Source organism: Vidua chalybeata, chromosome 14 (assembly GCF_026979565.1).
Source record: "Vidua chalybeata isolate OUT-0048 chromosome 14, bVidCha1 merged haplotype, whole genome shotgun sequence".
NCBI lineage: Eukaryota > Metazoa > Chordata > Aves > Passeriformes > Viduidae > Vidua > Vidua chalybeata.
In genome coordinates this window covers 12,775,299-12,785,631 of record NC_071543.1, presented here as the reverse complement: position 1 = coordinate 12,785,631, position 10,333 = coordinate 12,775,299, and the positions used below count along the sequence as shown (strand labels likewise).

General features: G+C 50.3%; 1 protein-coding gene across 1 annotated transcript in view; it reads left to right on the top strand.

Annotated features, from left to right (window-relative positions):
- Positions 1-702: 702 nt before the first annotated feature.
- The window catches only part of GPC4 (glypican 4), a 66,671-nt gene continuing 57,040 nt past the window's right edge, over positions 703-10,333 (top strand). Inside the window, exon 1 of the mRNA XM_053955638.1 lies at positions 703-920. Coding sequence (XP_053811613.1) covers positions 752-920 — 169 coding nt within the window. The 5' untranslated portion in view covers positions 703-751. The remainder of the gene's footprint in view (positions 921-10,333) is intronic.

Here is a 10,333-nt window from a genome sequence, read left to right as displayed (position 1 = left end):
GTTCCTGAGGCCTTTGTCCCGCTAAACTCTCGGAAACAGAAGATTGGTGGGAAAATGTCGGTTTTGACAAGTGTTTCATGCACATAGTTCAGACCTGTCACAGCGATGTCAAAATTCATCAGCGCAGTGAACCTCTTAAACCTGGGGCAGAGCTGAACCATCTACAGCTCCAGTTCAGGAGGCACAGCACAGCCAGCCGTTCCAGCCCTTCCGGGGAATCCCTCTTTCCCTCGCGGGGCACTTCGGAGCTGGCCTGGGTGGGAGCGTGGGTGCCAGGTGGGAACTCCTCGGGCCGAGCGCTGCCAGCCCCGGCTCCGGGCGGGGTGCTCGGGGTGCCCGCGCCGGGGCAGAGCCGGGGCTCTCCGCGGGAGGGAGCGCCCGCGCGGGGCCGGCCGGGCGGGCAGCCCCGGGCTCCGCTCCGCCTCGCTGGGCGGGCGGATCCCAGCTCCTGATTTTCCCGGGGGCTGCAGAGGCTTGTCCCGGCCCTGCGCGATCCTGCTTGGCTGCCGCCCTCCCCGCCTCCCTCCACCTCCTCCTCCTCCTCCTCCACCACCACCCCATGTGCTTCCTGCCGGGCCAAGTTCGCGGAGCGCCGCCGCACGCCGGGCCAGCGGAGCGGAGCCGCAGCGGAGCGGGGCGCAGGGCAGCGGGCGCGGCTGCTGCGGGGCGCGGCGGGGCAGGCTCGGCGGAGCGCCGGCTCCAGCCTCGGGGCGCTCTCGCCCGGCCCCGGCGGCCCCTGCCCGCCCGCACCATGCCGCGGCGGCGCGGCTGCCTGCCGCCCCTCCTGTGCGCGCTGGCCGCCCTCAGCCTGCCGCTGCTGCTGGCCGCCGAGCCCCGCGCCAAAAGTTGCTCCGAAGTGCGGAGGCTCTACGCCGCCAAGGGCTTCAGCCAGAGCGAGGCGCCCAGCCACGAGATCAGCGGTGAGTCGCGATCGTCGCTGCCGCCTTTGTGCGCGCTCGGCCCGGCCCCGCGGAGCGCGGGGTGCGCGCCCGGCTCCCCCCGGCGCGGGGCCCGGAGCTCGGCTCGGGGCGCGCCGCCCGGCTCGGTGCGGTTCCGTTCGGCTCCGCGGAGCTCGGCGCCCATCCCGCGCGGAGGGTCCCGGCGCGGCTGCCCGCCCCCCGTGCCGGGTCGTGCCGTGCCGGGCGGGACCGCGCCTGTTGCCGGCCCCGCTCCCGGCTCGGCGGCGGCGGCGCGGGCGCTCCTGCCCTTGGGTCGCCGTTCGCCCGGCGGGGAGCGGGCGGCCCGTCCCGCCCCGGTGCCCGGCGGCTGCTGGCGGAGGGACTGAGACATGGCTCCTTTTTTTTTTTTTTTTTTCCTTTTTTTTTTCCCTTTTTTTTCCCCTTCCTTTTTCTTTCTTTCTTCCTTCTCTCAACCTTCGTCCCGAGGTACTTGCGCATCCCGGGGACAGGAGTGCTCGCAGCCGGCAGCAGTAGGAAATGGTAGCTAATGTGCTCACACCCAAAACATTTTATTCTTTTTGTTTCATCCTTCATCTCCCTCCCAGGGCCGCTGCTTTTATTTCCCCTTCTGAATGACCTACTGGACCGCATTCTCCGCGGAACAAAGGAAGTGCCTTTTTAGCTGGAATCCTCGGAGACCACCAAGGACTCCAGCTCATGCACTGCAATTTCGCACTACTTTCAACAATAACAAAAATGCATGACTGAATGGCTCAAAAATGTGGAGTGTTGGAGGCATTCATTTCGGTCTGGGACACTGTCACAACACAGACAGACCCCAAGTAAATACCTTTAGACGGCTCAGATAGAAGCTGGGGGTAATCTTTACCATTGGTGTGCCCTCCAGATATGCATACATTATCCTTTTCACTGACAAAATTAAAATCATTTCAGTCGCTTGTGCTTTTGTATTGTCAGACTAATGATATGCATTTAGCCTACATCTGTTTGAATAAAATTGCAAGCCCGTTTACTTCTCCAAGAAATATTTTAGTGAGAAACGTCTGACTGGTTGCAGTTAAAATACTCTCGCCCCTTCACTCTGCTTGCTTTGTAAAATGGTCTCTAATAAACAGTCTTGCATTTGAGTCCAGCCCTCATCAGTGTAGGATCAGAACGTGAGCAGACTTCCCTTAAGTCCAGTATTGGGAAGGTTTGACCTAGTCCTTATTTTATATATTGTTGTTTAAGATGACTTGGTGAGCTTTGGAGAATGTCAGGAGTAGATCATGCTGACAGGGCTTCCATTTGAAGCTTTAAAGCTGTTGTCTGTTTGAGAAAAGTGATGAGCAAGGTAAGATTATTTGACAAAAGAAGGGCTTTTGTAATGAAATGCTGAAAGTATCGCCTGGGTTATGTTGCTGTTCCAGGGGCACAGGGAAGTCTGTGTCTGGCCTTGCTTGGAAAGCAACAGGTCTTGCAAAGTTGTGTTTTAAATGTAATCCTGCTGTGTGGGTATTTCAGAGAGGGTGGTGGAAGTCTTTAAAGGAGGTGTGCTGTGTACAGCTTTAAAGTGTGGTGTACCTCAAGTGTGACTGAATTTAAAATTAAACCTGGAGTGGGGTGCTACACCTGCTGCAGTTTCATGTTCTCCCTGCGAATTCATGTGGTTTTGGTGTGGGTTGTGTTTAGAGGCTCTGGATGTCCCCTCTTGCTGCTCAGCTGGTGTATGCAGATGTAACCACCAGTCCCATTGCTGGTGTTGGACTTTATCAGCGTGGAGAACTTCACCTGTGGGATCAGCACAGGGAGTCCCATGGGCCAGGTGATAATGCTGGAGGCTGAGGTCTGGCACCAGGGTAAGAGGTCTGTGGTGTGCATTGTGTCTCCAGAAAAGAGTCACTTGCCAAAGCTTTGATTTCAGATGGTGTTTCAGGTGATAAGTGGCGTGTTTTCCATCAGGAAAGTAAGTGGTTTGGAAAGGCCGCTACCTGGGCGCCTGGCTATCAGTGGGAACAAGATAAATGTGTGTGAGGGAATGAGCCATGTGCTTGGACAAGTATCCCATTGGGATGATGGTGGAAACTGGTGATTTCTGGTGGTGGCACCTCTCTGCTCACTAAACTGCTGGAGGACAGCTTGGGGAGGCTTCAGGGAGCTGAATGGAATCTCGTGTGGACACATGGTTGTTTGTGTCTGAAGTGCATCAACTTCGTTAGATTTTTGTCCTGATTTGATAGATTATGCTTTATTCTCACAATCTCTTAGCAAGTTGCTTTAGATCACAGTGCAGACAGAAACTTCCTAGCATCTTTGTGAAAAGGTGTCCTAAAAGCTGTGGCAGATTTGTTTCTGTAAGTGTAGTGATTTCTTTGCTGTTGGTGATTACTGATCCTCCAAAATGTTGGCCTTGAATTGTAAAGTGAAGCAGCTGCATCCCTGCACTGGGCTATGTGAAAGCAAGTGAAACTCATCCTCACTGGAAGGGCATGGGAGTCATTTGGGGTTTTATAGCATCTCACATGGATTTTTTGGCCACATTTGTTTTCTTCTGGAACAGTAGATATGCAAACTTTTTTTCTTTCAAGGAAATGCCCATTCCAGCAGGCATTTTATCTGTATCATTGCTATTTCAGTGGCATTAAAAGGCTGCTCCTTCACCATAATTACCCAGGAGTTCACTTTAATATTTATTTAGACAAGGCTTAGGACCTAATTAGAGTATGCATAAATAGCAGGTTATATCTTGCTGAAGTACCTAGGCATTTCTGAAAGAAGCACACAGCTGGTCAACGCACTGCTTGCTTGATAAGAGGTGTAAAATGGGTTATTTGTGGTGTGGGACATAGAGAACTTGTTTCCTTTTATGTCTCTTTGGTGTTAGAGGTATAAACACAGACTGCTGCTATAAATCTGTGTGGAAGCTTTTCATAATCCATGGCCCTTCGGTGCTGCTTTGTACCTGAGTGTTCCTCAGTGGCTGCTGCCCCTCTAGCCCTGTGATGTGTGTGTGGCAAAGCTCCTGGCAGTGGCGAGATGCAACCTCGCTGTTGCTGCAGAGGTCAGTGCTTTTGTAGACCTGATGTCTACATAGTTGGTTTGTGAAACCTGACTCTTGGTAGCATGTAGATAGTAGGTGGTGTGGGCAGAGCACCAGCCTGTAACTGCTTTTAAGATGACTTTGACAGTTTCCCAAGGACGGGTCACAAACTGGGAAGTGCTGGGTCCTGGAGCCACTGATGTTGTTCAAACTGTACACAGAAAGTGTTGTTCCTTAAGGATTCCATGTGTCTCTGAGCTGTCCTGATGGGGCAAAACTCCCCGGAGTGACCATCTGAAGGAGCTGCTTACCCTGGTTGGTCTGGTGGGGCTGCAGAATGAAATGCAAAGTGAGCTGGTGCGGTGGCATCTGGAGACCCACAGTAGGTGGCTGTGATTTAAAAAACAAAAAACCCCCACCCAACCTTTCTTTCAAAAGGCTGCTTCTTGCCCTCAGGTGTTAAACAGACGGAAATTCCTTCCCTTTTCCTGTTAATTAGAAGAACTAGATGTTTCTTTTCCTGGATTGAAAAGGAAAAAAAAATCTTGCCTGTTGTTGGAAAATGTAGCCAGTTTACTGGCAAAACTCCTTCAGCAGTGTCATCCCTGCTCTCACTGGCACTGCTCTCCTGGCAGTGGTGGAGAGCACAGAGTGAACCTGGAGCCCGGCTTTGCAGGCAGCTGGGTGCAAGCAGCACTCTGTTTAGTCTTAGTGAAGTGTTCAGTGTAATTAATTTCTGTTTAAACCAAGTTAATTGAATAGCTGCATTTATTTGTGAGAGCAGTTCTTTCTCCGTGGCAGAGGAAATCGGTTGACCCTTGATTTTTGGACTTCTGGGACTTTGCCCAAAGTAACTGTGGGCGGGTGTGCCCTGATGTCCTGCTGCTCACTTGTCCCCAGTGTATTTATGTCAGTAGGTGCTCTGTCCTTGTGTCCTGCCCTTGGTCAGTCAGGAAGGTTGCTTTGTTTGCATTGCTGTTTGTTGGGGTTTAACCCCAGCCAGCAACCAAGTCTCATACAGGCACTCATTCACTTCCCTCCCAAAAGGATTAGAGAGAGGAGCAAAAGGGTAAAAGGTGGGAAACTTGTGGGTTGATAAAAAGACAGTTCAACAGGGAAAGCAAAAGCTGAGCATGCAAGCAAAGCGAGGTATTCAGTGTTTCCTTGGGCAGGCAGGTGTTCAGCCATCCCAGGAAAGCAGGGCCCCATCACATGTAACAGTGACTTGGGAAGTCAAACATCATCACTCCAAATGTCCTCCCCTTTCTCCTTCCCCCCACTTTATATACTGACCATGATGTCATACGGTCTGGAATGTCTCTTTGGTCACTTGGAGTCACCTGTCCCAGTTGTGTCTCTTCCTCCAACTTCCTCGTCAGCATATCAGTACAAGAAGCAGAAAAGGCTTTGGTTGTGTGTAAGCCCTGCTCAGCAATAAACTTTTCTATATTATCAGCCCTATGCTCAGTACAAATCCAGAACGTAGTCCCATACTAACCACTGTGAAGAAAATTAACTCTACTCCAGCCAAAACCAGCCCATTGTTTTACATGTGAAGTTCAGCAAATGCCTCTTTAGTTTTTCACATGCTTCTCTTCCATGTGGCCTCTGGGAAAGGGTTTCTGGATCCCCTCCAGCCAGTGTTAGTCGTGCTGTCTGGCACTGCTGAGCCTGTTGTAGTCGGTTAGCAGGAGGCAGCTCTGGACTTGCAGTGTTATGAGAAGTACCAGATAAGACCTGGTCATCCTTGAGGTCTGTTTGAAGGTGTGGAGTGACCTGGCCAGCAGCTGTACCTATTTGCCATGAGTGCTGTGCAGTGAAGGCACTGGCCCTGGGCGGGCAGGGGGTGTTCTCCTGCCTGGCACGCCTTGATGGACTGATTGCCTGGCCACCCGTGGGTGGGGAAGTGACCACTGGCGAACATCCCCGCGGCCAGCACCAAGTGCTGGCACGGAAAAGTAAATGAGAGAATCGCTTGAAGTATTTTTAGCTGCTTCTAATGTCATTTAGCAACTGGAAACAGCGGGAGGGGGGAGCTGGCAGCGTGCAGTTGCCCGCAGGCCACCGAGGAGCGCGCTGGCGGCCGCGCGGTGCTGGCAGGAGCTGGCGGCGGCTCCCGGCTGAGTCACGGCTCCGGCCGCCGCTCGCCTGGGACGCTGCTTTTCTCTCTGCAAATGTGCAGCGCGGGGTTTTGTTCGGCTGCAGCGGCGCACCGTGTCCTAGCAGCCGGCAGCGTGAAGCATGTGGTTAGCAGCAACTGCTTGCAGTGGTCCGGGCTGAGTGGGAGTATCGTTTTCCTTGGCAGACACTTCACAGAAAGTTCTGTTTTTTCTGCCAGAATAAGCAGTCATTACATTCCATACAATTCATAGTCAAATTATTATCTATTGTTAAAATTGCCTTAATTATCAGATGTTTCCTTAGACATGTAGCTGTTTTTTAAGAGGCTGAATAGGCGTGTGTACATTGTGCAGAAGGCCTGAGCTGCACAATGTTTTCAGTACTGTTTTGTAGTTTCAGGGAGATTTTCTGTGGCTTTCGTATGTCAACAGGCTTTTTATTCGTACTGAAACAGCAGCAGAGCAAGGCCAACACGACAGCAAGGCGCTGTTTTGGGTCCCAGCATCTCCCCTGTGCCATGGTGTTTCCTTGGTACCTGTGGAGCCAAGGAAGTTCAGGATGGAGCATCACTGCTGTGTGTGTGAGATGGTTCTGATGGGAGAAGGTTCCAGATGAGCATTTTTTGTCTTGGAGGTGCAGGTAGCATCTGCCCAGTAGGGCTGAGACCTCTGTCAAGAGTCTGGAAAGGTCCCAGTTCCTTGAGGTGGTGATGTCTGTCGTCTTAGCCTGCTCTTGGTGTTGGATGGTGGCTTGTGCATACTCCACTGTCCTGGTTCTGTGCAATGTGTTGCCAACCCTGGAACCTGCATGGATGGGGAAGGACTGCCAGTGCTTCTCAAGAGGTGTCAGATGTGTGGTTCTCATCCCGTCCCCTTCACACACAGCCATTCCCATTCCCATGGACTTCTGTGGGTGTGCACGTGTGTTGAGTTGTACAGGCTCAGTTCCTGACATCTCCTGCTGCTCCTGGTGTGGGCAGCACCAGGATTGGGCATCAGGATTATTCAGTCTGCTGCAAAATTCTTTATTGCTTGCTTTTGTTCTGCTTTTTTTTTTTTTTTTTTTTTTTTTTTGGTGGGGGGAAGGACATTCTTGTTAGCCAGAGAGGTCAGGATGTGTCCCCTCGCCGGCGGCCAGGCTGAGAGTGAGCTGCCAGTCCCAGTCTCCCGGGCAATAACCTCCTTGCATTCCTCACATTCCTCCTGCTTTCTCTTTCTTTTGAGATTATGAAGATAACTTCCTCCTCCCATTGCTAAGCAATGCAAGGACCCAGTAAGTTTCCCTCTTGTTCTCTAAATTACCTTCTGTGCTCCAAGATGCCCCATTGCAAACCCCTCTGGTGCCCTGAAAGGTGCAGTTTGTGCTCTTCACTGGGGTTTGTGCATCTCAGGAAGAAAGCTGCTGTGTGTATTCTTTTTTTTAATTGCCAAGTGTTTTAATTAAAAGAGATTACTACTTTGTTGTAGCGTGTCTTACCTCCTTCCTGGTTTGTTAAAGAAGTGTTCCATGAAACGATTTTGCTTTTCTAGGAGAGATTTTTGTGTTTTTCTTTGCCCATACAGAATACGTGCAGTCTGCAGAGGCTGTGGCTGAAGCACCATGTTTGTACCAGAGAATTTTCTTCTTGTTTACATCTTTCTGGTCCGGGAAAGGTGCTCTGATAAAAATAGCGTGTTGGGAAGAGAGAACCTGGTGAGAAAGTGTTGGAGGCTTTATGTGTGCAGAGCTGGTGGCAGCCGTGTGGGCTGTTGGCAGGCTTTGCCCCGTGAGGATGTTGCTGTGGTAGTTTTCTTAGGTTGGTGTTTTCTGTTTGAGAATGGCCATGGTTGGCACGATCATCTTCCCTGCCAGTTCATGCCTTGCAGTCTGTCACCTCTCATGTCTCTGTGGGTCCCAGGAGAGGAGGGAGGTGGGATGGGGTGACGTTCCTCAAGGGCAGCAGTGCATCACTTCACTGGCAAAGTGCTTGAAAGGATGGAGATGGTGCTTAAAAAGTGTGTGTGAGGATACCAGCTGATGGGATCAATCTTATTTAAGGGCTACTCAGTGTTGATTTTAATGTGAAATTAGAACTATAGTAATCTCTTTCCCAATGTAATGCCTTGCTAGATTCCCCACCTCCCTGAAAACACTCTTAGAAATACTTTTTTTGTTGTCCGTCTTCTAAGCAGAGAAATAAAATCTGTTCGTTTCCTGTCTTTCTACTTGTATTTTCCGTGGCTTACACAAGCAGTGGCTGATGGCCTTGGATTTGTGGGAGTTCCCTGGGAGGCACTTCTCTCTCCGCAAGCTTTGGTGTTGGAAAGGTACGTGGATGGCGGAAAGGGGCTACCTGAGCAAAGGATTTTGAAGGAGTATTTCTCTTAATGTTTCCAATTTAGAAGCTGAGAATTGTCTGGATTTTAAGCAAATTCAGATGGGAGCAAACAATGATGAAATGTTTAAAATATGTTTGAACATTTTTGTGGGAATAGGAGCAGTTCTTATACAGGCGAGGCTGCAGCTTTCAGGAGGTGAAAATATGTGGCCTTACACATTGTCAGCATTGTTGCTGCCTTTTTTTTTTTTTTCCTTCTTTTTCCTTTTTTAAAAATGCTCATAGGAAATTGGCTTTGGTAATTGAGTTTCTACAGAACCACAACATCCAATAGCTGTTGCTTTCCAGGGGTCACCCTTAGGTTAGTTTAAGTAATGTGCAGTCAGTTTAACCTCTTGTGGTTTGTATTGCTATTCTAGAAATTACTGGTGATTTGGGGTGTGTTAGAGTAACAACTTCACAGGAAAACCCCAAATGTCAGGGTGTCTGGTTTTCAGAGAGCTCTGACCGCTTGCCTTGTGAAAACCAGGCACCTCAAGGTATGTCCCTTCTTGCATCGGAAAATGCAGTTAAAGCCTTTATGGCCCGTTGACTTTCCTTTTGAAAGAAGCTGAAATAACCCTGGGTAATTTGTTTACCTACACTGACTTATAACATCCTCCTGCTTGGAAGCACAGTGCAGAACCTGTGCTGGATGCTCTGTGTTGGGTCACATCGCTCTGCGTGGCACTGATGGAGGAGCAGCAGTGCTCTGGACCCCCAAATCCCAGGGTTTAGGGGATTTGCTGGCAGCAGAGGGCCAGCTTTAAGAAATTATGAGCTGGGGCTTTAGCTTTGTAGCATTGACAGTTTGGTATAAAAAGCTCTGTGTTGCAGGCTGTGATGACAGGGGGTGATAAATCACTCTTGGCTGGTACTACAGGTTCTAATAATGGTGTTTAAAAAAGATTACATGGGTTTTAATACAAACTTTTTGTTTCTTTGTAGTCTCCTCTTTTTAAAGAGTTGAGCCTGTTTTGATTCAGCATTCTTGGAACATAAATATGGAGCCAGGATTTTTACTGGGCTGAAATGCAGTTTTTTGCTTCTCCTGCAAACATGAGGATCTTGTTTGAGTGTCTTTATAGCCAACTGGCTGGCAGTGTCCACTGTGTAAGGGAGCGGGCTTGTTTGTTTTAAAGGTAACTTTGCCCCGTGGAAGATTAAAGAGCAAGCAGCTTCACCCAGTTGTGGTGAGTGCTGCTATTGGAAAGAAGTTAGTGATAGGGAGAGCCATGCAATAAGGGGGATAAATAACCTCCTGCACCTTCCTTGACTTTCCTTGGCCCATTCCCATGGGAGGGACAGAGCATTTATGTGATCAAAGAAACAGGCACAGTTACAAGCCTGATGGAAAATCAATCCCTTGCCAGCTATGTATGGGCACCCAGGCAGGCTTTGCCTTTGCTCTGAATAGTGTGGGCTGGATTTTTTTTGTGTACCTGCCAACCTTAGGGTTTTTAAAGTGTGGTGGCCAGCAGTCCTGGGGGAGCACAGGATGCCTGGTGAGCCAAGGCAGTGGGGCAGTAGTGCCCGTGTCCCTTTGCGTGGGCAGAGGCACTGGGAGCAGCTGGCAAGCACCCAGCATGCTGATCAGGGGTCAGAGTGGTGCTGCTGGTTTAGTTTGGGCTGGAGGAAAACAAACAGGCTTCCTCCTGAGTTTTGGCTCAGTTTAGAGACAGAACTGAGGGTGCCATAGGGCAATACGCTTTTCTTCTCGGTGGGGGGAAAAATGCCTTTAATAGCGTCTGCTAATGATTCAGCACTGTTTACATAATAATTGTGGTTCGCTTTCATTAGCTCTCACAATGAGATTGCTTTTTTCCAGTGCAATCACTTGCTGGTTTGGTTTTACATGCTCCTGCCTCCCTGCTCCCCGAGCGTGGCAGTGGGATGAGGAGGGAGTACAAGGGCTCT